We start from the raw sequence: 26,641 nt of genomic DNA on the forward strand, positions 1-26,641 counted from the left end.
TGAACAAACACTCGACTTGGTGGAACGCTCTCATAGGGCTTCCACTTCGTCAGTGTACGCTTCTCACTGGAAGGCCTGGGCAACCTGGTGTCAGGCCCGTGGTTTGCACGCGCTGGCCCCTCGGTCTATGCACGTGGCAAATCACCTCTCGTTCTTTTCCTCTCAAGGAGCGTCTGCTTCCTCTTTGAGGGTGAGAAGATCTGCCATCGCTGTCACTCTGCGTCAGATGGGTTGCTCGATCGACGTCAGCGGCGTCATCTCGAGGGTGATTAAGGGCGCTGCCCTTAAAGAGACTTCTACTCGTACTTCCTTACCGAAGTGGGATCTTTTTCTGATACTCGAATTTCTTCATTCCGCAGAATTTGAACCTCTGAGCACCGCTAGTTTCGCTAACCTGACACGCAAAACTCTTTTTCTTCTGCTCGTAGCTTCGGCTCACAGGGGAAGTGAAATTCATGCTCTCTCCGGAGATCCGGCAGACATTTTTCACGAGCCTGACGGCTCCATTTCTTTGAGTTTCCGGCCAGAATTTCTGGCAAAGAACCAGGCCCCTGACCAGGCCTCTCCGCTGGTTCATGTTAAACCCTTAACTACCATCTTGGCTCCCGGTGACCCAGATGCTGTTAATTGTCCGGTCCGAGCCCTTGGCATATACCTGGCCCGGTCGCAACCGCTTAGGTCTAAATTTCAAAAACTACTGTTCATCTCCATGAACACATTAAGAAATAAGGATATTGCAAAAACCACAATGGCTCGTTGGGTGTCCACGCTGATTAAGCATGCTTACGAGTGGAGCCTTGCGAACAAAAGGGGGGGGGCTGCCTGTCTTCCCCCTGGACTCGGCTCGAGCCCATGAGACCAGGGCATGGTCTTCATCTTTGGCTGTCCTACGGTCTCACAAGCTGGATGAAGTCCTACGCACAGCTTTTTGGCGTTCTGAGGATGTGTTCCTACACTACTACCTCAGAGATGTCTCAGCTGTCCGGCAAGATGGCTCGCGAGCTTTCCCTGCGTTGATCGCTGGGGGACAGTTCCTCGCAAGAATTTGAGGTGAGATTGATTTTTCTTTCCCACCACCTTGTTGAAGCTATCTGCTTTTATGTGATTCGGAGTAAGAATATGTAATTTAATCGAAAATTTTTAAGTAAATTTTCATTTGATTAATATACTTACCCGAATCACATAGTGTATTCCCTCCCGCCAACCCCGCTTATGGTTTTTAGTTTTAAAGCCGTATGAGTTGCACATGGTGTTTTACAGGGGAAGTGACGTCACATACCCCGGACGGGAGGTAACTCCCTGGGTATATGGTCATTACCATAGCTGTAATTACACTTTTTGTGTGGGGTTGCTTCCCTTTAAAATTGTTTAAGACGGGTAGCTTTTTCAGACCTTAGCATCTTAGACTGCGTCAATGCTTTTATGTGATTCGGGTAAGTATATTAATCAAATGAAAATTTACTTGAAAATTTACTTAAAAATTTTCGATTTTGTTTCTTTTCTTTCTTTAATGGAGAGGGTTTCATTAAACATCACATTTATTATGATTTACTTGGAATACTTTTAACAAAAGCGTAGTTGCTTGTGGGATCATTGGTTTTGTTTCTGTGATGTGTCACTGTTTTCACCATTTATTTTTACGGTTAGCTTTGAGGTATTAATAAAGCCCCACTAAAGAAAGCACTTGTAACTTGTCACTGTTTTGATCTTATTCATGTAAGCACACACACACACACACACACACACACACACACACACACACACACACACACACACACCACGCACACCACGCACAGAGACACACACACACACACACACACACACCACGCACACCACGCACAGAGAGAGAGAGAGAAACATTCCAAGTGATTTTACACCTTATCCTGAAAAAAACTCGCTTAAGCCGAACTGCAGGGTAATTTCTCGGGAAAGGTTTGGCTTATCCAAACACGGATAAGCGAAAACGATTTTTCAGTCCCCGGGCGAGTTCGGCTTAAGCGTGTTTGACTGTATAATTATTCATTAAAATTGATACCTTTAATTATCACGTATTTGTCCCTGATGTGGCGCCGTGAGACAATGTTCCGTCTTTATACATGATTGTATTACTTTTTTTTTTTTTTTTCTTCTTCTTAATGGTTTATTCAGGCATCAACATTTACAATATAGTAGGAACATGTGACAACACAGCAGTTGTGAATTATCTTCACATGACAAATCATTAGTGAATCCTCTGTAAATGAAACAGGAGAACAAAAAGACACAACGGAAAAACATGATATTTGACTGGAAAATACGGATATAAACTGTATTATGTTTTCCATTATTCGACTAAGGTATTGTATGGTAGCCACTTCTTTAAAAAACATGTATACTTCATTTCCATTTGGTGTACATATTTGTCAACTTTGTGTAAGTAAGACAGTTCTTTGAGAAACATTTGCAATGATGGTTTTAGTTTATTTATTCTACATTTATATATGTAAAACTTTGCTTGTAATAAAATATAATCAAAACCCTCATCAGTCTTACTTTTTGGGTCATAGCCAAATAATACTAATGTGGGGCTGAGTGCAAGTCTGCTGCAGTTTTGACATTTCTCCTTCATGTGTTTTTCAAACTCAGTCCAAAATGACTGAGTATGCTCACATAACCATAAATAATGCAAAATTGTATCTCTTTCTACATTACAAAAACTACACTGGTTGCTCGCAATCACCCCCATGTCTTTCAGCATTGAATTGGTTACTAATATTCTGTTGTTGATTTTTATTTGAAACCATTTTAATTTTACTTCTTTTATTTTCTTTGTAACTAAAAAAACCTTTGTCCATTCTACCTCTCTATCCAACAGTCTTTCCCAATTTTTTAATGCCTTTGGAGAATCTACTTTGCTAATCAGCATGTCGTATATGCGTTTTGAACCCTTCTGCAAACTTTCAAAAAAAACAAGTGCTTTTTGGTTGCTGAATATAATTGCAGCTATCTATAGCTAGGTCACATTTTTGCAAATATTTTTTAACAGCACTTACACACCCACAATACTTCAAAAAATTAGCCTGAACCCCAGTTTTCGCTTGAAATTCTTGTGTGTTTAAAAAACTGCCGTTGTCTTTTAATATGTCTCTAACATAAAATACATCTTCATTACTCCATTCCTCATAATTAATTACTTTCTCAGCAATCTTAAATTTATTATTCAAAAAGAGAGGTTCTGCCAAAATTTCTGCCTGCTCTTGGATTTCCACTCTATCATAAAAGTTTTGATAAGCTTCAAACGTGTCTTTCCAAAACATATTCACTCTACATTTAGCCAACAGTTTAGGCCCATACTTATGTACTTTCTCTAATTCTGGGCATGTTGACGCAAGTATATGTCTCCATTTCGGCGCGACCAAACTTGTTCTTAGTTTACGAAACCAGGTAAGTTTTAGTGATTGGATGTATTCTCTAAGGGAAGGGATATTAATACCTCCTTCTTGAATATTATGAACAGCCACAGATCTTTTGATTTTATCCCTTTTCATATCCCAAACAAATTCAAAACACATCTTCTGTAGCTGTTGAATTAAACTGTCGGGTGGATTTGGTAGCATAATCCACAAATAGACAAGCTTTGATAGAATCAGGGATTTTAACACTGCAACTCTCCCAAGTGGCGTAATACTTCTTTTTATCCATACATTAAAAAGTCTTTTAGTCTCGTTCAGTTTGTCCGTAATGTTTAGTTCCGTCATGTTTTTTAAATCATTTGTAAACCACAGCCCAAGGATTTTAAATTTGTCTGGATTCCAAGTCATATTGGTGTTGGGTAAAAATTTCACAGTACTATTTCTTTTACTTCCAAGCCACACATTACAAGTTTTGTCATAATTCAGTTTTAGACCCGATATCTCTTTAAACCTGTCCAATTCACTAAACAACTCTTCAAATGATTTACAATCTCCATTAAGAAGAAAATTAGTATCATCCGCGAACTGACTTACTTTAAATTCTGTATCTAATATATTTATTCCTTGAATATCTTTGTTTTCTCTTATTTTACAAGCTAGGACTTCGGCACACAATATGAAAAGATACGGTGAGACCGGATCTCCTTGTCTACACCCACGGCCAATCTCAAAACTTGTGGAGGCCTTACCATTTACTATTACAGATGATCTTATATTCGTGTAAAAAGCTGAGATCCACTGACATATACTATCTCCAAAACCAAATGTTTTCATCACATTGCGCATAAAGTTCCAATTTATTGAATCAAAGGCTTTTTCAAAATCAACTGAAACCAACAATCCTGGTGAATTGTTTTCTTTTAAATAGTCAATCAGATCATATAACAGCCTTAAATTATCTCCAATATACCTACCAGCTACAAAGCCTGATTGATCTTCATTTATGAGATTTGGAAGTACTGTTTTGATTCTGTTAGCTATACATGTTGACCCAATCTTATAAATTACATTTAACAGTGATATAGGCCTCCAGTTCTTTATAAATTCTCTTGGTTTGTCCGATTGTATTACTTTTTATGAAAATGAAAAAAAAAGTTTTTCTGTCTTATTTTATGTTATCTTAATCTGTTCTTATCTCATCTCATCTTATCTTATTTTATTAGTATCCAAAAGGTGTTTTTTAGATTAATGCCTATGCTTCCAAAAATGTCACAGTCAGATGTAACTTTTTATTCTGATTCCAGTGATACCTTTATTTTTTCTGAAGGATTATTAGAAGCTGTGTTATGAATTTTTTAATCTTTTTAATTTTGCGCGTTTTTACGCACAAAAACGCCGTTGCACAAACACCTGACTTTAGAAGCATGAGAATTCAATAATTAGAGCCAAAGGGTTATTAATTTAACTTTAACTTACACTTCAGAACATATAGATGGACTCCATTTTTTTCCAGCTATCACAATACCCTCTTGCAGCCACAATTCTCGTGTCAAAATTGAAAATCCTTTCAAAAATAGCACTTTTCTTCATCACAATACGATGCACATTTGATGACGAGAGGGCCGCGACCTTTAAATTGCAATAACTTTGCTTCTAATTATGCTACAGAAATGTATTTGATATCAATGGAATCACCTCAATGAGAGCCTTAATTTGCACATACTTACAAAGCCACTGCCGACCCTAAACATTTTTTGGCCATGACCAAAAAAATAAATAAAAAAATAAATATGTTGGGTTGTTTTTGCTATATGCCAAAGGCCAAATATGACCCTGAAATGGGTCTTTGCCCTTAGCTGGGCTCATTTGTCAGTTCACAAGGAATTTGTCTTCACTTTTCGATAATCACAGACGTTTCAAACCTCCGCAAAAAAAAAAAGCTTACCTACCTACTTTATTTTTTGGGATCATGTTACCGGAAACAGACAACTTTTTTTGGCCCGACAGTTCACTAATCAGCATACATTGCTAGAAGACCACATAACTTGACTTAAAGCATTTCAAAGGTGCACATTATATATTACAAGATGGTATATGCCATATATGGCAAATGCCCTCATTACTTATCAGATCTCTTGCCACCTTTAACTTCTGATGTTAACCCCTACCATCATAGAAGACCATTAGAAAGAAAAGTCCCCATGTGCAAAACTGAATTATACCGTCGATCTTTTTATACCATCTACTACTGTCCTGTGGAACACCTTGCCAGACAACATCAAAACAACTAACTCAATCAGCGATTTCAAACGCTATTTATCTACTCCTGATTATAACGTACCTGCCTATTATTACTGTGGTAAAAGACTGGAAGAGATTTACCACTGCAGAATGCGCCTAAACATGAGTAATTTGAATTCTGACCTGTGTAAACGCCACCTACAGGGAAACCCACAGTGCGCTTGCGGCTACCCGAACGAAACAGCTGACCATTATTTGACACATTGTCCTTTGTACGTAGATGCTCGCCTGTCTACAATAAACACACTTCCTGTTAATTACAGACATGTTGAAATATTGTTAAATGGTAGCGAAAACCTTTCTCTTTGCACCAACAAGCTTGTTTTTGAAAGTGTCCAATCGTTTATCCATGAATCTGGTCCTTTATGTTGATTTGACTCAGTACCCATATTCATGCCAACAAACCTTATTTTATATGCATTTTTCAAATGTATATATATTTAGCGAGCTACTGCTTACTTGCCACAGGACTATGGTTTGTAATGTACTATGTATATATTCTTATTTGTATGCGCTGCCAACTTCATCTTTTATATGTACCTACCGTTTTCTCCTCCCTCCTCCACCCTCCCCCCTCATCCTCCTGCTAGCTTTTTCTTATTCTTTCTGATTTACTTTAACTATGCTCTTCTTGTAGATAGTTCAACAATTGATAAGTAATGCTTGTCCGACATCATATTTGCGTTATTTTCCTACAACGTAGGGCGCGTAATATATATAAGCGTTTGCTTGAGTTCGTGTCCCTATTGTTTATCGTTGTATTTTTGTATCATGTTTGATTTAATAAAACATTGTTTAAACCAAAGGTGCACATTTTTGCTGGAGCCTGAAAAACATGCGAACTTTTTTGTTTTACAAAATACTTGTAGTTGTACAGTTTTAGTTTCAATCAACAAATTTCTGCAAATGTTTTCGAAATTTTCCAACAACTTCATTTTTAAATGTGCAATTGCAAATAGAAACTAGGAAAATGTGCCTTTTTTACACACTGAAACCACAGAAAAGAGACAGTAACCAAATGTCATGGTTCTGAAAAAGTTGATGAAAACACTCCAAAAGTCTAAGTCCAAGTTCCAACAGACGAAATCGGCAGGTCACGTGACATAAAATATCCTCAAATTTCTCAAAGCCAACATCAATTTAAGCTTCAGTTACTGTGTCAAACTGAAGATGAATCTTCACCTGTATGCTGGAAGCAAAAACATAACTGAATAAGTTAGCAGAATTAAATACTGAGTCTCCATTATCAACACACCTAGCTGACCTCTTTTTGACAGTAACATTCTGTTTGTTTACGTTTGGAAACAGTTGATAAAGTATCCAAAAACTGGACACAAGTTGCGTTTTTTTCAGATAATATTAATATTATTAGCTCACTAAAACGTTCAACTTGCCAACAAATGACTTCAAGTTGAAGGATGGTAAAGGTGCGTTCCTATTTCCTTCCGAGATGCCCATGTCAGATCGGGGAGAAGAGTCGGCGAGCGTCAACTCGTCAATGGCGTCGTCGGGCGAAAAAAGCCAACTCGCTATGTAGTTGTCGGAGCACTTTCTGAGCGGTGGAGATGTAATCCAGCCAAACTAAGTCCACAGCCATGTAGATAAGGCTTCAAACTACCAGTGGCACATTTTTACCGACAAATTCATCACCTAATTACGGAGACCGAAGCTTCGACAATTTATCCAACGATGCGAAGCAAGGTTTCACCTCATGTTTTCGGCCATCTTTGATGTATAAATAACCAGCGTTATCTCCCCTCCAATACTCTTCTCTGTTGCTTTGATGTGCGAAGCTTCCACTTTTCAGAAAAACAGGTTTTCCGAACCCACCCTGACTCAAGCTCCGGGACACTTTTGGATTACGTTATCGGATCGTTCATCAATAGTGCACTTTGACAATATTATATAAAAATCTATTTTGTAGTTATACAAATGCAATGTACATAGAAAAGAAGACAAAAGATCAAGCTTTTTTTTGGTACCAAGCTTATTTCTTCAAATTCAATAGCAGATAAGAAATCAAGCAAAGAAAAACATGTGATTTTTCAGGAAATTAGGTCAAAATCAGCAAATGCATGGAGTTTGAGGTTACTAATTTTATCGGATCTTATTTTATTTTATCTGATCTGATCTGATCTGATCTGATCTGATCTTACCTTAACTTACCTTACCTTACCTTACCTTACCTTACCTTTTCTTTCAGGTCAAGCGCTGCGGCTATTCGGCATCACTGAGCAAACGGGCATACTGGTGACAAGAGCCAGTCTGAGGGGGTTGAGCGGCGGTTACACAATGAACGTCATTGCGCGGGATGGGGGCAGCCCCCCTCGCAGCTCCGACATCCCCATCACCATCAAGGTTCAGGGAGCGGAAGATGATGACGGGACGCCGCAGTGGCTGTCCCCCATCAACTTAGCTGTCGTCAAGCATCTTGAGGTGGGTTTCAAACTGGTCCGTGGTGGTGTAGATGATAATTTTTAGGGTGGAATGGTTGTGGTGATAAAGATGAGAACGGGACGCCACAGTGGCAGTCCCCCATCAACTACTTTGTCGTCAAACATCTCGAGGTTACAGACTGCTGGCTGCCCCAACCCCCCTCTCCCTCCCTGATTTTATAGTATCCCCAGTTTAAGACCCTGCCTTCTCAGATTTTCTATTTTGTTTGTTTGTTTGCTTAACGCCCAGCCGACCACGAAGGGCCATATCAGGGCGGTACTGCTTTGACATATAACGTGCGCCACGCACAAGACAGAAGTCGCAGCACAGGCTTCATGTCTCACCCAATCACATTATTCTGACACCGGACCAACCAGTCCTAGCACTAACCCCATAATGCCAGACGCCAGGCGGAGCAACCACTAGATTGCCAATTTTAAAGTCTTAGGTATGACCCGGCCGGGGTTCGAACCCACGACCTTCCAATCACGGAGCGGACGCCTTACCACTAGGCCAACCGTGCCGGTAGATTTTCTATAAAACAAGTTCTGTACATTTGCCTTCATTTTGGAATCCCTACCTTTTTAGACCTAATTTTCTCAGATTTTGTATGAAATTTTCACTGTATGATGATGACTGAATTGTTGACAATGAGAGTGACAGTGATGATCTTGACGACAGTGACAATGACAATGATGACATACTGGATGCATGTGGTCAATGTAGCAATTAGTTAAAATCTTAAACAAATAACGCAGAGCGCGGTTTAAATATCTTATAAACGAAGGGAAGTAAGCACTCTAAATGCATACAACATGTGTATTAGAGTAAGTGAGAGTTATTCGGAACTATTCTTGATTTTTCCTCTCTGATATTAATTTTATTGTTTGCTTTTCGTTTCCAGCACGATCAATCACGACTGAATGTGGATATCTCGGCTGTTGCCCGCACAGCCAATGCCTCCATCATCTACAGTTTTGTACCATTCAGGAATGATTATCGCAACTTCTTTATCAACAGTGGAACAGGCAGCATTAATGTCACAGCTGACCTGGATCGAGAAGTCCAAGCCACATACACAGTAAGTCTCGATTAGTACGTTCTTTGCTTGTGTGAGGTGTAAGATAATTGTTTCCATTCTTTCCATAAGCTTACCATCCTGAAGAAGGCAGTAACGTGCCGAAATATTGATTATATATATATAAACCTGGTTACTGGTGTGTTTTCTTTTTATTTAAGTGTAAGATAAAGGTATGATTCATATTTGGCTGGTTGGCTTGATTGACACGCTCTGGTTTATTACATTTTAAAACTATTTTCCTGATACCAGTTGGTGATCCGAGTTATGGTCGGTAAAAATAGCACGGGGATCAGCAGATATACCCTGAAAGTTATAGTGGAATTTTTTTAACTTTTGCTTTGGACAAAAAACTGTGACATCAAGGTAACACTCTACAACTAGTGTGCCAACCACTGAATGTCCAAACATTGTATTTGTGTGATAATAGTTTGTGATGCAAGCTATGGACAGTAAAAATAGCACGTTGATCAGCAGATGAACCCTGATAATGGAATTTCTTTTACTTTTTGAGTCACTTGAGAAAAAGTGACTCTATGTAATCGGTCAGTGTTAGTCTGTCCGGCCGGCCGTCCGGCCGGCCGGCCGGCCGTAGACACCACCTTAACGTTGGACTTTTCTCGGAAACTATCAAAGCGATCCGGCTCATATTTTGTTTAGTCGTGACCTCCAATGACCTCTACACTTTAACGATGGTTTCGTTGACCTTTGACCTTTTTCAAGGTCACAGGTCAGCGTCAAAGGAAAAATTAGACATTTTATATCTTTGACAAAGTTCATCGGATGTGATTGAAACTTTGTAGGATTATTCTTTACATCAAAGTATTTACATCTGTAGCCTTTTACGAACGTTATCAGAAAAACAAGGGAGATAACTAGCCTTTTCTGTTCGGCAACACACAACTTAACGTTGGGCTTTTCTCGGAAACTATAAAAGTGACCGGGCTCAAATTTTATGTGAACGTGACTCCCAGTGACCTCTACACTTTGACGTCTGCTTTGGTGACCTTTGACCTTTTTCAAGGTCACAGGTATGTCTTGAAGGAAAAAAATTGAAATATCATATCTCTGAAACTATTCATCGGATTTGATTCAAACTTTATAGGATTATTCTTTACATCAAATTATTTACATCTGTATTGTGTTGTGAATAGCAATTTCTTCCTGTCCATCTGATGCCTCATATAATATTCAGAACTGCGAAAGTGACTCGATCGAGCGTTTGCTCTTCTTGTTCTTTAGTAGAATTGTTTTTACTTTTTCTTTGACAAAAAATTGTAACGCAGGTAACACCGTTGTATACCAACCACAAAATGTCCAAACTTTGTATTTCTGTGGTACCAGTTGGTGATCCAGGCAATGGACAGTAAGAATAGAACAATGATCAGCAGACGTACCCTGATTGTGGAACTGGAGGATGCCGATGATAACGATCCTTCCTTCATGAAGTCCAACTACACAGCCTGTCCTGAAGACGTAAGTTTTTTTTGGTTTTTGAGTCACTTGAGAAAAAGTGACTCTATGTAATCGGTCAGTGTTAGTCTGTCCGGCCGGCCGTCCGGCCGGCCGTCCGTAGACACCACCTTAACGTTGGACTTTTCTCGGAAACTATCAAAGCGATCCGGCTCATATTTTGTTTAGTCGTGACCTCCAATGACCTCTACACTTTAACGATGGTTTCGTTGACCTTTGACCTTTTTCAAGGTCACAGGTCAGCGTCAAAGGAAAAATTAGACATTTTATATCTTTGACAAAGTTCATCGGATGTGATTGAAACTTTGTAGGATTATTCTTTACATCAAAGTATTTACATCTGTAGCCTTTTACGAACGTTATCAGAAAAACAAGGGAGATAACTAGCCTTTTCTGTTCGGCAACACACAACTTAACGTTGGGCTTTTCTCGGAAACTATAAAAGTGACCGGGCTCAAATTTTATGTGAACGTGACTCCCAGTGACCTCTACACTTTGACGTCTGCTTTGGTGACCTTTGACCTTTTTCAAGGTCACAGGTATGTCTTGAAGGAAAAAAATTGAAATATCATATCTCTGAAACTATTCATCGGATTTGATTCAAACTTTATAGGATTATTCTTTACATCAAATTATTTACATCTGTATTGTGTTGTGAATAGCAATTTCTTCCTGTCCATCTGATGCCTCATATAATATTCAGAACTGCGAAAGTGACTCGATCGAGCGTTTGCCCTTCTTGTTTTTAATTAATTTTTCTGTGTGCTTTGGACGATAATGATTCATCCTTCAAGAGGAAGATCTTCTCTTGTTTTCAAGTGACACATGTATTACCAATTTTCAAAACACTTATAGCGACCGCTGTGTAATGGATGTTGAAGGCAAAGTATGTGTCCACATGGAATTTTAAATACATTTTTGTATCTGCAGTTTAAAGTGCCAACAGTCTTCACAGCCATGGACAACACACCTCCTGGAGAAATAGTGGCTCAAGCTGTCGCCTGTGACCCAGACGGCCCGGGAAACAATAATGCCTACTACTTCATCTACACTGGAAACAATCTGTGTAAGAAATGAGCAAGTTCTTCTTCTGCATTCATGGGCTAAAACTCCCACGTACACTCTTGTTTTTAGCACAAGTCGGATTCTCCGTGTATGAAAGTTTTTTTACCCCACCATTTAGGCAGCCATATGCCGCTTTCGGGAGATGCATGCTTGGTGTATTCGTGTTTCTATGACCAATCAAACTCTGATTTGGAGTACAGGATCTTTTCCCTGCACACTTGGTCATGTGCTTGCTTGTACACACAAAGGGGGATAAGGCACTAGCGGGTTTGCACATAAGTCGACCTGGGAGATTGAAAAAATCTCCACCCTTAACCCACCAGTAGCAGCCGGGATTCGAACCCATGACCTTCCGCTTAGGAGGCCGGCATCTTATCCACACAGCCACTGCGCCCGTCTAAAAATCAACAAGGGTTAATTAAATTTAATTAAAATTAAATTATAAAGGACTAGGTGCCATAAAGCAATATTTCTGGAAACAAGCTTTTATCATCTGGCTAAACAATAAACACAAGATCAAAGAAATAAGCAGTAATGAACAGCAGATAAGTGTACGCAATCAAACCTTATGGAATAATACAAATATAAGGTACAGGAAGCAAACGCTATACATGAATGACTGGATAAAGGCTAAAATATGCGTTGTTAAAGATGTTTTTAACGATAACGACATATGCTCTTTTGAGGAAATATGTGAACGAACTGGATATAAACAGTCTCGCCTATTTGAATATAATGCAATACAGACTGCCATTAAAGCTCTATTATTGCGTGATATGGGTCAGGCCCGTTCTGATCATATGCCATTTATACAATTATCTCCACGCCAAATTCGCCTAAAGATGTTAAATTATGAGATAAAGGAGCCAAGCTCAGCTGGATTTTGGTCGAACAAATTAAATATTACATTAGAAGATAAACACTGGAAATTAGCTAACGAATGCTCGACAGAAACCCGTCTTCGTCTATTGCATTGGAAAATTTTACACAATATATATCCCACCAATATTTTGCTACATAAGATGGGAATTCGTCAAACAAATCTTTGTCAGTATTGTAACGAAACCGACTTCATCGAGCACTTTTTTTGGCAGTGTAGAGCAGTGCAACCCATATGGCAGGAATGTCAAGGGTACATATATGTAAATGTACAGGCAAAAATATAAAGTTAAGCTGCGAAGAGGTTATTTTTGGGTATTTCACACGTGATATCCCCAGAGAGAAAACCTTCATAATTAATCACCTTATAATTTATATTGATATCGAAAATGTGCATAAGCCAGTTTAAGTACGAAAATCCAAAAACTAACATGAAAATCTTATTTCAGAACCAAGCTCGAGTTCGAAATTTCTAGTAAAATTGAACTGTGTATAAGAATATAGATAACTAGTAGTATTGTGCTGTTAATGTAAAGTTATTTATATATGCGCTGTATGATGCTGTGCTGAAAACTAGTACTGTAATTGTAAATTCTCGCCTTTGTCTAAAGTCTGCTGTCTGATATTCGTTGTGGACACGATTTTAAGGACGTCTCCCTACGGTTTGTTTTCCAGTGACGTTTTATCCTTTGTGTGAATTTTATTACCTTTGTGTTGAACAATACTCTTCCTCATTCACCTGAAGGACGAAATACACAGCAGGAGAAACTGTTGATATTCGATGATGATGATAATATGCTGCGATGCAGTGGATGTGTTTTATTACTCACCCTATTATATTGATCGATTCTCCTTATAGGGGAACGGCTGATCTATAATCTCACTTTGAAACAAGGAGAAATTTACCCGCAGTGGGGCACTGCGGTTATGAAATTAAAGGCCCCTCCTGTTTTTGGAACCGCAGGAGCTTTCTAGTTTGCTGTTTGGTAGATTTTTGGTTCCTCTTTCCTGTCATGCTCTCTTTTTCTTCATGAATTCTTTTCTTTTTTCTGCCTTCTTGCTCATTCACCTGTATTTTTTCCAAAAATCTCTTCTCTTGCCGCTTGTCTTGCGATTCATGTATAGTTTAATCTGTTAGTGTTCTGATGTAAGTCCAGCAGTAGATAGGTTAAGCCTATTTTAACATACTGGAAACTGGTAATCTTCCAGTAGGTATTAATTTAGTTTTGGCACGTTTCATGATATTGAGGATTGCAGTTTCCCCCTCACACACAATATTCCAAAATAATAAATAGTCAAACAGGGACCAAAAAACAGTTTGCACCAAGAGTTCAACTTTTTATCTATCCAAAACAGTAAAAAAAATTATATGAACATTCGTATTTCCAAGATGATTGGCGTTCCAAGACGCTATATCCTAAAAACCCCAAAACATGCTTTTACAACTTTAGTGCATAATAACTGCCCAAAGGTGCTGTTTAAAGCAACCATTGATAATAATTTTTAACATACTCCTTGAACACATTAAGAAAAATGGTTAACTTGCAAATAAAGGGACAGCATTGATCAGAACAATGGTAAGATAAAGGACAAAAAAAAAAAAAAAAAAAAAAAAAAAAAAAAACAAGGGTTAATTGTGTCTTCTTCCTCAAATACAATAACGCCTACTATGACATCTATACTGGAATCAACCTGTGTAAGAAGTCATGAGGATTTGTCTTATCTTCCTCAGAAGAGAATTTGCAATGCTAAAAGAAGGAAAGATTAAACTATTGGAATGTTGAAATATCATACTGAGTGAAACAAAAAAATCACTGCAGCAATTTTCATTCCTCCACAGGTCAACAAAACCAAAGCACCTTCAGAGTGCATCTGAACGGCTCCATCGAGAACCTTGAGATCCTGGACTACGAAAATCAGACAGAATACCTGGTGTGCGTCCGAGTGGAAAAATCTGCCAGCCAAACTGGCCGCAAGAAGCGTGCGTTCGATAAAACCCAGATGGTGGACACTGACAAGGTGGCCTACATCGTCATCCAGATCACCGACATCAACGACAATGGGCCGACCTTCCCTTTGGACTCCACAACAGCAGGTCAGTTTGTGGGGGGGGGGGGGGGGGGGGGGGGGGGGGGAGGAGGGAAGAGATGAGTAAATATAGCTCCTGTGGCAGTTTGGGTTGGTGGCTGGGTCTGATGCAGGGTAGCTGATAAATGTTTGGGTGGGTGGTTAGTTGGTGGGTTTGAAAGGTTGGTAGACAGATTATGAATGGGTGGATGTGGGTTGTTGGTTGACTGTTGGGTAGTTGGTTGGCTGGTGGATTGGGTTGGTGGATCGATGAGTGGTTGGTGAATGGATGGATGGATTGGGTGGGTGGATGGTTGGGTTTTTTTTTTGGGGGTGGATGGTTGGTTGATAGGTGGTTGAGTAGTGGATAGACACACAAACACACACTGACACACACACTGACACACACACACATGCAATAAGTAAAACCATATAAAATCAACATATTTCCATTCTTCTGGCAGCACTTGAGACAACACCATCCGAGCCAACCCTCATTCAAGTGACAGCAAACGACCCCGATGGCCCTGTGTACGGACGGGTCAGGTATGACATCACGGACACCATGTACTACCCACCAGACGGGAATGCATATTCTCTGAGAGGAGCTTTCGCCATCGACAGCAACAGCGGAGAGGTTACTACCAACCTGCCTTCCTATTCTGACTTCTCTCGCGGTTTCTTCCGCATTACCATCACTGCCTTTGATGTGGAGAACAGCAAACTGAACGACACTATGATAGTGAAGGTGAGCTGTTGTCACTGATGTATTGTAAGATGTTGTACGCAAGATGCCATTTTGGTGAAACCGCCCTGATATGGCCCTTCGTGGTCGGCTGGGCGTTAAACAAACAAAAAAACAAAAAAAAACAATTTTGGTGAAGTTTTCTGGCATGTTCATCCTTGAGAAGTCCAAGGGACTGTATTCGCTTTAATTAAGACACACCTGCGGGTTAAGGATTGAGATTTTCTTCCGATCTCCCAGGTCAACTTATATGCAGACCTGCTAGTCCCTTATCCCTTTTCGTGTGTACACACAAGCACAAGACCAAGTAAGCATGGAAAAGATGTAATCCGTGTCAGAGTTTGGTGGGTTATAGAAGCACAGAAATACCAAGCATGCATCCCCTGAAATCAGAGTATGGTTGCCCAAATGGCAGGGTAAAAACAGCCATACACGTAAAAGCCTACTTGTGCAAAAAAAACAAGTCGCGTAAGGCGAAATTACTACATTTAGTCAAGCTTTCGAACTCACGGAATGAAACTGAACGCACTGTATTTTTTCACCAAGACAGTACAGCTTCGTCAATCCCCGCGTGAAGAAAATCACTCACCTCCCACGTGAAAAACGTAGTGATATTGACACGCCAGATTAGCGCGGTAGCGTATTGTGCTAAGCAGGAAAGCGCGCTTTTCTGTATTCTTGTTAACTTTCTGAGCTTGTTTTGAATACAACTTATCATATCTATATGTTTTTGGAATCAGGAAATGATAAAGAATAAGATTAAATCATTTTTGTATCGATTTCTTCAATTTGAATCGTAAGACTAATTAATCTATTTTCGTTAATTGTGATCACATTTTAAGAGTAAACATGACATATGTATATATTTTTAGATTCAGAATGTGATTAAAAATACGATGCAATCAATTTTAAATTTGTTTGCGAAAAATCGATTTTAATGACAACTTTAATGAGCAAATTAATTAATTAATTTTTAAGCCTCCAAGCTGAAATCCAATACCGAAGTCCGGGCTTCGTCGAAGATTACTTGACCAAAATTTCAACCAATTTGGTTGAAAAATGAGAGCGTGACAGTGCCGCCTCAACTTTCACGAAAAGCCGGATATGATGTCATCAAAGACATTTATCAAAAAAATGAAAAAAACGTCTGGAGATACCATACTCAGGATCTCTCATGTCAAGTTTCATGAAGATCGGTCCAGTAGTTTTCTCTGAATCACTCTACACACACACACACACACACACACACACACACACACACACACACACACACACACACACACATACACATACACACACCCTCGTCTCGATTCCCCCCTCTACGTTAAAACATTTAGTCAAAACTTGACTAAATGTAAAAACCGAGTGTTTTTGGTGAGTTGTAGCCTATGAATGAAGAAAAGGAAGAATGAAAGACATACCTGCAATGTTAAACTCGAAAGTGTACATAACTGTTGTATTATTGTTGTTGTTATTTTCATCTAAGGCTGACTATCTTGTACGTTCATTGCTTGTTCTGATTATTTCTGTCCTTGGACTCATCTGAGCAATCAGGAGCTTCTTAGTAGTAACAGCTATTGTGTTTTCAGCATAGTAATAGGGTCCGATATTTAGACGAGACAAGTATAATGCCGACGAGTCGAATCATATGACGTCATGACGTATCATGCTTGCTTGCGTATATTCTATGTTTGAAAGTCTGACTTCTGTTGGGGATTCGCGTGATGAAGACTGCGGTATATCTGTAGATGATAAGAGAACAAGGATTGTCTCAGAAGAAAAGACTAAATGTTTAAGACCGGTAACTTCATTTCAACATTGCACTGTACAATGGACGTTCTATGTGACATGAGAGTTTGCTGATTTTGTGTTAAACATTGGAAAGATCGTCTGCTAGAATCAGAAATAGGTCGCTTCAGATTGCAGCTTCTTGAACTTTGCAAGGTTTGTTGCCTGTTAAAGAACTGGATTTTACACGTAATGTATGTCATGTACAGTAAGCAACAAAAAACACACACACACAAAGCACATGGCATCGTCTGTCACAGAACCTGGCGAGGTATTCGTGTACTTTATACACATGGAAGAAACCGGAACGATGGTTTTTGTTATTGCCGATATCATTTGGATATCGGCAAAAAATTACCAACTTCCGTAGCGTTATCCTTTGATTATCGGAAAAGGGATGTGTGATACCATCCAATCACAGCCCCCGAATTCCCCCACGTGTCTATCAGAATAGCTATATTGAGTCATATTGGATCAGCCAGCCGTAAACGAAAAAAAACGTTGATATTTTCTTTGGGTGTTATACCTAGCAAAACTTTTCAAAGCGGGGAATGATCAAATCCTTGAATGCTAGTAACAGAGCTATTGCCATAAAGAGTCTCTCATCCCAATTCCATGTGACGAAGGTGAGATGTATGATCATTTGCTTTTTTTTGTTTGCATCAGCCTTCAGTAGTCATGTTTGTGTGCTGTTGCAGGTGATTGTGTATCAGAGAAGTCAGCTGCTGAGAGTTGTGCTGGACAAACCCCCATCAGAGGGGCAAGGTCTTGCTGCCGAACTCATCAAGTTAGTTCTTTTGGATGCACTCAGGGTTTATACAGGCACTTGAAATACTTGAAAGTGCTTGGATTTGGAGGGGTCAATTTCAAGTCATTGAACAATTGCCACGGTCCTTAAAAAACAAACATTGTTGACTGATTGCAGAGCAACCACGCACAGTAGACAATTGCAAGGTTTCAGTCAATTTAAAAATGCAAGGAAAAATTTAAACAGTAAACTACAGCCCCTTCTTTGATTGAACTCTGTTTGCGGCGAGAGAAAAGAGGGTGTTCTTTTGATACCTCTCACACTTAATCCTGATCTGGGAGTGTTATATTTACATTAAAAGGCAAGAGGTGCTTGAATTTTCTTCAAAAAGTATTGAGAGTCCTTGAAAAATCCATACATTTTTTTTTTTTTTTTTTTTTTTTTTTACAAAAGATCGTACGAACCCTGTGTTTCTGTGGACAAAAATGTGCCCATCACCATTGTGTTTGTGTGTGTGTTAGTTTTTTTTGGGAGCAAGTTCTGATATATGATGTGAAAAGGAATTTTATCGTCACTCTTTGTGTGTGCTATGAGATTCTAAGTTCTTTTGGATGCATTGTGTTATTGTGATTTGTGTGGAGGAATGTGTGTGTGACACTGTGTTTGTGGCATTCAGTGTGTGTGTAGCGGGGGCAGTGGGTGTGCATGGGCATGTGTGGGTGGGGGTGGGGGTGGGATGTGTGTTTGTATTTGTGCTAATGTGTATATATTTTGCTTTTCACACCGCAGTTTATATCAGTATGTCTGTCTGTGTTTGTAAAAGGAGATACTTTTGTCTACTTGTGTATTGATTGTTTTATTATCTGTTTTTCACAACAGAAAGCTTAACACTGCCGGGAATCCTGAGAGAGAGTTTTTCTTCAAATCTGCCTCGGAGCACAGAACAGGGTCCAACATTGTAGCAACACAGTAAGTCTTAACACCATAACAAATCATTCACACACATGCACACAAGTACACACACACACAAACACACACACATGCACACACACACACACACACACACACACACACACACATGCATGCACATACGCAAACCCCCCCTTGGGAAAGAAAACCTGGTCTTAAATGGGTGGGTCTGAAGATGTAGGTAAATTTATGGACAAAAAAGTCCAAAACATGTTCTTAGAAAGGGGTTGGTCTTGAAACATTGGGGGTGGGGTGGGGGAGGGGGGGGGGCAGCAGTTTTATAAATATATCCCATTTCTTAGGACTGTGTTGCAAACATCTGTTCATCTTTGTGTTCCAGGACCGACATATGCTTTGTACTTGTTGAGAACAACCAGGCGACTGAGGCCAACAGAGGCTTGCAGGCCCTGGAAGCAGGCGAATTCCTAAAAATTCTGTTGGAGAACGATTACCAAATGATTAACAGAGGAGTAAGTATACTGCCTTAAGTTTTCATTTTGTTCTATGTATGTGCGTGCATGTTTGAGTGCTTCCATGTATGGGATTCTGTATGCCCCACCCCCAAACAAAAAAAAGGAAGTGTCTTTTCATTAGTTTGGCTGTAAGCAGTCAGTGCAGCCAAATCAGTCACAGTGTTTTAATATGCCCTTTATGGTCTTGACATGTAGTTTCAAAACATTGGGAAAGGATAGACTAGAGTTGTTGTGTTAGGACTTGGAGACAGAAAGAGTCGTATTCACAATTGTCCCATGATTGCTATACAGGTGCTAAGGGTGAAAGCAGAAGCGCGTTTTGTGCAAAAAACATGCATGCTTGACCTAAGGGATGTTATTGGCCTCAGCAGTCTCCTTAAAGCAGAAACTCCTTTCAATTTGCCACAAAAACTTTGCCATCAATTTGTCAGACATGCTAAGCAATGTCCAAGATCAGGAAAAGGTGATGCCAAGGACTCTCCGAGACTTGATGTCTGTCTGTCTGTCTGTCTGTCTGTCTGTCTGTCGGTCTAAAACTGTCTGGGACTTTAAAAAAATAATTGTCGAAACATGTTGGCAAATTTATCAAAGAAAGTAAATCTTAGCAACATCCCTGAACTTGTGCTCATCCTGAAATTGAATTGACTTTTTTTCTTCTGTTGCAGACGTGCTACGCACTGCGGTCAAGCCAGGATGGCGTAAAGTGGAGGGACCTGTGGTGGGTGCTGGTGGCCATCGCCATCTTCATCTTCATCTGCGTCATCATCCTCATCGTCACTGTCACCATCCTGTACAGCCGCTACAAGGACCTCATGAAGGCAGAAACTTGTGAGTATGCTGAGGATGTCCTGTTTTGCACTGAAAAAAAGGCTGTGAAAGAGAAATCTTGTGAAAAATTATAGAACAGTCGTACTGTGTTGAAAGTACATAATTGAAACCAGCAAAAAGTGCTCTTTAATTTAGGGCGGCCTAGCTCTCACAACAGTAAATTTTGGGGTTAGGCAATGGGCAAAGGAACAAAAGAAGATGCAGGGTTTTACATCAACAGTGACACTGTATATTAAACAAATTAAACAAAAATGCCAGTCCCTGCAGAAATCGCTCATTTGCTTAGTAACAGTGGAAACCCCTCTTTTTATTACGACAACAAAATCTTAGGATATCAACTCTGAAGAGGGGGGGGGGGGGGGGGGGGTTACCCTGGGTTTTACTGTTTCATATTTCTAAATAGTAGATCATTTCTCAATTGAAAATGTACAGTCAGTGACCATTTGCATAACCTGTTACCTGCTAGTACAAGAACTGTCTGTTGAAAGAAAATAAATGAAAGTTTTGACTGCTTTTGTTCAGTCTGCGTGGTTAACATCCTTCATGTCACAGGTAATTATCTTCATGAAGCAGTGTAAGTTCATACTGTTTTGAATGCAGGAGTAAAGAACGTCGTAATGTGGAACAAATATCATTCACGAAAGTCAAAACGTATACATTGTATTTGTGCTTCTTTTTCAGATATGGTGCCCCAGTAAACAAGACCCATGTCTCATCATCAGCAATCCAACTCATCCTCATGAATGACTGTTATGTGTGGTCGCCAAACGATACAGTTCTGTGCACACATCCTTTTCTTCCCATGTGATATTACATTTAGATCTGGACAGCTCGTTTTCTTCAGTACGTAGCAGAGACAGGGAGTAGAGGGTAGAGAATGTTTCTTTCTCATGTAGGAGTATTGTGTCATGCCATACGAGAATGTCATGATTTTAACTCCTTGCTAGAATGCCAGTTCAAGTTTTTACACTTGATTTGACAGGGTCTATGTGTAGTCTTTTTTTCTCTTCTGTTTTTTTTTAGATGCAATTTCTTTGAACAGAGTGGAGAGACTATAATTATTTTGTTTGTCAGGTCTCTTCCTCCCAAGATAGTAGGAGGAGATAGTTATTGTTTGTTTGAAAAATATTGTTTATTGAGCTGCAGATTAGCCTTCAAGTCTGTGCCTTAATAATTGTGATTCTATGCACATGGATATTCAGTTTATAAAATGTCTTGGTTAACTTAGTTGATACATGCAGTTTGAACTTGTCAAATCAAATGATTTATTTCCAATTAGAGAGCTTTGCAGAGATTATTTCATCTTCTTTTTTTTAGCAAGAAAAAGGGTTACACAGTTACAGTAGGCATTTGTTATTTCTGTGTTTATTGAGTGATAAAATCATGTGTTACATATGCTCGAAAGAGGATTTTTTTGTGGTGCCAAATTTACTACTCTCTTTGGCAGGGATAGAATGCGTTTTAATATGGTGAATAACACTTGAGACTGCTGTTGGCCAAATTATAAATGTTGAATTAAAGACAGTGCCAATTAAGGAATAATTTTTGTGTGATTCAAACTTAACTCAGGATTTCTGTTGTTTTTGTTTGCATAGTTGAAATAAAAAAAATTGGGAAATAGAAGTTCAATTGTGTAAGGTTTGGATAATGAACACACTTTGTGTACACTACATTGGGGTGTGCACGTTAAAGATCCCACGATTGACAAAAGGGTCTTTCCTGGCAAAATTGTATAGGCATAGATAAAAATGTCCACCAAAATACCCGTGTGACTTGGAATAATAGGCCGTGAAAAGTGGGATATGCTCCGAAATGGCTGCGATCTGCTGGCCGATGTGAATGCATGATGTATTGTGTAAGAAAAATTTGATCTCACACGGCATAAATAAATCCCTGCACCTTGAATATGTGCGGGTTATAAATTGCATAAAAAAAATAAAATAAAAAATAAAGAAATAAATCCCTGCGCTTAGAACTGTACCCACGGAATGCGCGCGATATAAGCCTCATATTGATTGATTGATTGAATTGACTGAAAATCAAAAATTGTAGATTTACATACTTACTGTGAAATGCATCATGTTTTAAATGACTGACAACATTTTTTGCTTTTAGATTGTTGTTTATTTCTTTGTGCCTGATTGTATGTGTGTGCGTATGGACTTCTTGTCTCTGACAGAGTATGCTTGATAACATTTTCATCAGACTGTATTTGTGTATGTATGGAAAATGTGTACATGCTAAACATGATGGACACCACTACACATGCTTGATATTTCTGTTAGTAGCAAAATACATATCACTATAACTGTTAGATTCTAATGCAATGCTCAAGAACTTCCAGCGTTTCTTTTTAATGTTCAAAGTTTATTTTCGAGTTCTTATTGACTGGAGGTGGTTTATATTTTCGTTTGTTTTCCTCCATAGCCTTACTGTTCTTTGCACCCCTTATTCAGCGGTTGAAGCCCTGGCATTCAACTTTCCTGGGCTCATTCATTATACATGGTACATAATTGTTATTTGTGTTCTCCTCTGTCTTCAGTGCTTGTAATAAAAGATAGTATTGCTGTAATAATATTTTTCAGTACTTTGTTTCTTTTGTGTATATTCATTTTCCTTGATCTGTGTAGATACATGATTGTATATGTATTATTATCTTTTTTAACTTCTGCTTTGTGAAAAATGATTTTCTATTAAATAAAATATGTATTTTTGTAATAAGGTGTTTTGGAACCATTTCATTCCCTATCAACCTTCTTTCTTCTATGTTCCCGTCCTGGCCCCCCCCCCCCCCCCCCCCCCCAACACACACCTTATCTCTTTCTCTTTTGGTCTGAATTTGTGTAAGTGGAAACGGGAGAAGTGATATCTATTTTAGTACCTTTTCTCTCATTGAAAGAATTGATCTGTAGTGAGCTGGGCTTTGACAAACTGTCAGGGGGAGGAAGAGCTTTGCGATTAGGTCTGAGATCACAAAAGTTGTCAAAGCCCGGGAAGCCTACCCCAAATACCTCGCACACGTGTTTGTAGTTAGCAGGTAGAACGTGAAAGTTATTTGAAAAAAAAAGCAACAATATGTTGACATTGACATGGTGGAATTTGTATCTGCGCTGTCACACAAGTGAAGTAAGGTTTTCAAGTGAGTAATTCTGTGGTATGTTGAGACGGGTGTCATGAAAAGTCCCCAATTTGCTTGACACGCTGGAAATTGTGCAGGTAGGACAGGCGCATGACATGGGCATGTTTTTCTGTTTGTGACTGTGTTGTTTCTCTGTGATCGATAGTATTCAGTGTTGTGTAGATTGCCAACATTCAGTAATGACCAAAAAAGAGCAAAAATTACTTTGTTAAAGTTAGACCCTCGATCCTCTCTCTCTCTCTCTCTCTCTCTCTCTCTCTCTCTCTCTCTCTCTCTCTCTCTCTCTCTCTCTCTCTGTACTTTATAGTACTACAGTAATCATAAAAAGGTGCCAGAAAACATTTTTCCGGCCCCTTGTTGAAGGTGTCCTTATGGTGGCAGGTGACATAGTTTATGATTTGAAAACTCGACACGCACGCTAACACACAGACGCACACACACTCACACACCTACACACACACACATAAATATATACACACACACACCTACACGCTTTCACATACACGCATACTCACACTTACATTTTCTTGAAGGTTCGGCGGTCATGATGCAACCATACGCAAACATAAACGCACACTCACCTACCCTAACCCCTTCCTTACCGCCGCCCTCACCCTGTGTTCCCACTACTCTTTCCTATATACACCCCCCACCCCCTTCGACACACCCACATACACGACTTACATACCCCTTTGGTAAGACTCAAACATCCTCGTGCCCCCCACGTAGCTTTCTGAAGTACCTGTCACTATGATCCAACACAACTTTTACCATTATTGATGTTTTCACACACAGTTAACACGAGCCAACTCGTTGCAATGCTTCTGGCAAAAGATTGAAACAGAACGAACGTGGTTTTTTTAATTTTATCTTTGGATCACGTTCTCCCTCGGGCTAAGAAGTACTGAGATATGAAGAGACGACAGGTTAGGTGTAACAAAATTTCTCTTCTGAATTACACACACGCGCAGGTGAACAGGCACTCGCGCGCGCGCACATACACACGTACACATGCGGCATACACGCACGTACCCCCTCCCCCCTCACACACCCATGTGCAGCCCGCTGATCAATCACTATACCAAAACCTCTTTCACCTTTCTTCTTTGACATACATTTGTTACACATGTTACCAACAAACTTGGGGCTACATTAAAACGAGGTAACGAGGCTTTAGAAGAGATCGAGGTTCCAAAACAAGCGTCTTCATTTTAGCTGCCTCGAATGCAGGACATTTTCAGTAAATTACACGTAAGTACAGTATGTAGGATAAACAGAATACTACATGGCTTGCTGTGTCGTACCAGATTTACACTCGTTGTTTTTTTCAAATAGTGAACAGCTCGTTTTCGCTCGCAGTTCAATATTTAAAAAAAAAAAAAAAAAAAAACCTCGTGTAAATCTGGTACGACACAGCAAGCCATGTAGTAGGGCCTACATGTATTCTCTATGTTCACAACTGATAGTGACAGCACACACGGATATCCTTTGTGTTAAAAGGCACAGTCCTTCCCGTTCTGCTCGCTCATCCCAGATCTGCTCAGGCTGTGACATGAGCTAAGACCATCCCTCTATTTGACATAAATGCACGAAACTGAAAGCAACATCGTTATTGCTTAGTGTGCAGCTTTGGATTGACTTTAATAATTAAATTCTGTAAAAGCCGCTGTCTACACCATTGTAGTTTCTTTGAATATAGTGTCCGTTGAGACATCGATTTTTTATTTAAAACATCCCACTCTGCATAGGAAGCAGTCATGTAGGCCTACAACATGCGGCAACTGGCATCCGCCCCGCAGATAATTTCCAGATCTGTTGCTGCCTGGGCAGGCTGTTGGTGTTTGGTACGTGTCCAAGTGGAAGGTTAACGTTGTCCTTATTTCACGTACAAGCTTGGTCCGATACGATGAGCCGAATCGTTCACACGGGAAAGCGGACTGTGCCTTTAAACCCATTTGTCACGCTTTTGGGGACCAACAGATTTTACTGATGGCCGATCAGAAAATCGCACTGCGTTCCACTTCTGTCGAATAGAACGATTCTTGGTAATTTAGTTTCATGCCCACGGTCGTTTGAAATAGTGGACGATTTTTGCCGGTCATTTAATTAGTTTCATGCCCACGGTCGTTTGAAATAGTGGACGATTTTTGGTCATTTAGTTTCATGCCCACGGTCGTTTGAAATAGTGGACGATTTTTGGTCATTTAGTTTCATATGCCCACGGTCGTTTGAAATAGTGGACGATTTTTGGTCATTTAGTTCCATGCCCACGGTCGTTTCAAATATCCGTATAGACCGTAATGTGTTTGCTAAAAACAGGACAGCTTTTACCTTGTTAGGGGAAAAGTAAAACAGACAAAGACCATGGCAATGTGAGAGGTTGGCACGTAATTGCCCCCAGACAGAAATCGCGTCTTCAGCGATTGAAACTGATTCGTCCTTGCAAGGTCAACGCAATTAATTCTCTCCCTTTCCTTATACTCAATTTCCCTTACACTCAGTTTTGGGTGCCAGGCAGCACTCGAACACGCACGGGGCTTTGCTAAAGTCAACTTTAATTTAATGCACACGACTGACTTCACCGAGGAATACCCTGTCCGTTTCGCTACGCAGTGTTCAATATTCATGATAGCCACAGGCACTAGCAATTAAAAAATAAAAAAGCAACTCGCGTAAACCTGGTATGACACAGCAAGTCATGCAGTTTAATAATGTACGTGCGTCTGGGCATCAGTGTAGCAATTTTGTATCGTGAGTGACATGTTAGGATGTATTGATGTTCTGTGTTGTTTTAAGCCGCAATCAATATATACGATTTGTGCGTAAAAGTATTTTGTATTATTTGGGTGATTTCGTAATACCGTAAATTAATTCGGGGGGGGGGGGGGGGGGGTATTGCCCACAAAAAACAACAACCGGAAGGTGAGAAGGTTCTCTAATCTACATTTTTCTTGATTTCACTCCATTTTTCACTGACCATTATATTTAAACATTTGAACAATCAAAAGGAGACTGCATCATTTTGTTTTTTTGTTCATTGTCTATATTTAGTATAGCTGTACTAAATTACACTCTCACCTGATCAAACAACAGTCCCAAAGATGAACCAAAATGAAACCCGAAACATAATGATAAGCTGCAAACGTTTTAGAATCCAGAATAAACCAAAACAAGAAAGGACGGTAAGTCTATGGAACGTTTAAAGGCATACTAACGCACTCCCGTGTTTACAAAGTGTAGTTTGCCCACAATCGATGTCA

At 39.6% G+C, this 26,641-nt stretch overlaps 1 protein-coding gene across 1 annotated transcript in view; it reads left to right on the forward strand.

The window, feature by feature from the left end:
* LOC138958778 (cadherin-87A-like) overlaps positions 1 to 22,963 on the forward strand; it is a 100,216-nt gene extending 77,253 nt beyond the window's left edge. Inside the window, exons 30-40 of the mRNA XM_070330070.1 lie at positions 7,897 to 8,129; positions 9,034 to 9,210; positions 10,552 to 10,683; positions 11,611 to 11,746; positions 14,465 to 14,719; positions 15,156 to 15,439; positions 17,923 to 18,011; positions 18,852 to 18,941; positions 19,282 to 19,411; positions 20,080 to 20,242; positions 20,924 to 22,963. Of these exons, the coding sequence (XP_070186171.1) occupies positions 7,897 to 8,129; positions 9,034 to 9,210; positions 10,552 to 10,683; positions 11,611 to 11,746; positions 14,465 to 14,719; positions 15,156 to 15,439; positions 17,923 to 18,011; positions 18,852 to 18,941; positions 19,282 to 19,411; positions 20,080 to 20,242; positions 20,924 to 20,940 (1,706 nt within the window). The 3' untranslated portion in view covers positions 20,941 to 22,963. The remainder of the gene's footprint in view (positions 1 to 7,896; positions 8,130 to 9,033; positions 9,211 to 10,551; positions 10,684 to 11,610; positions 11,747 to 14,464; positions 14,720 to 15,155; positions 15,440 to 17,922; positions 18,012 to 18,851; positions 18,942 to 19,281; positions 19,412 to 20,079; positions 20,243 to 20,923) is intronic.
* The last annotated feature ends 3,678 nt before the right edge of the window (positions 22,964 to 26,641 follow it).

The sequence above is a fragment of the Littorina saxatilis genome, linkage group LG2 (genome assembly GCF_037325665.1).
Source record: "Littorina saxatilis isolate snail1 linkage group LG2, US_GU_Lsax_2.0, whole genome shotgun sequence".
NCBI lineage: Eukaryota > Metazoa > Mollusca > Gastropoda > Littorinimorpha > Littorinidae > Littorina > Littorina saxatilis.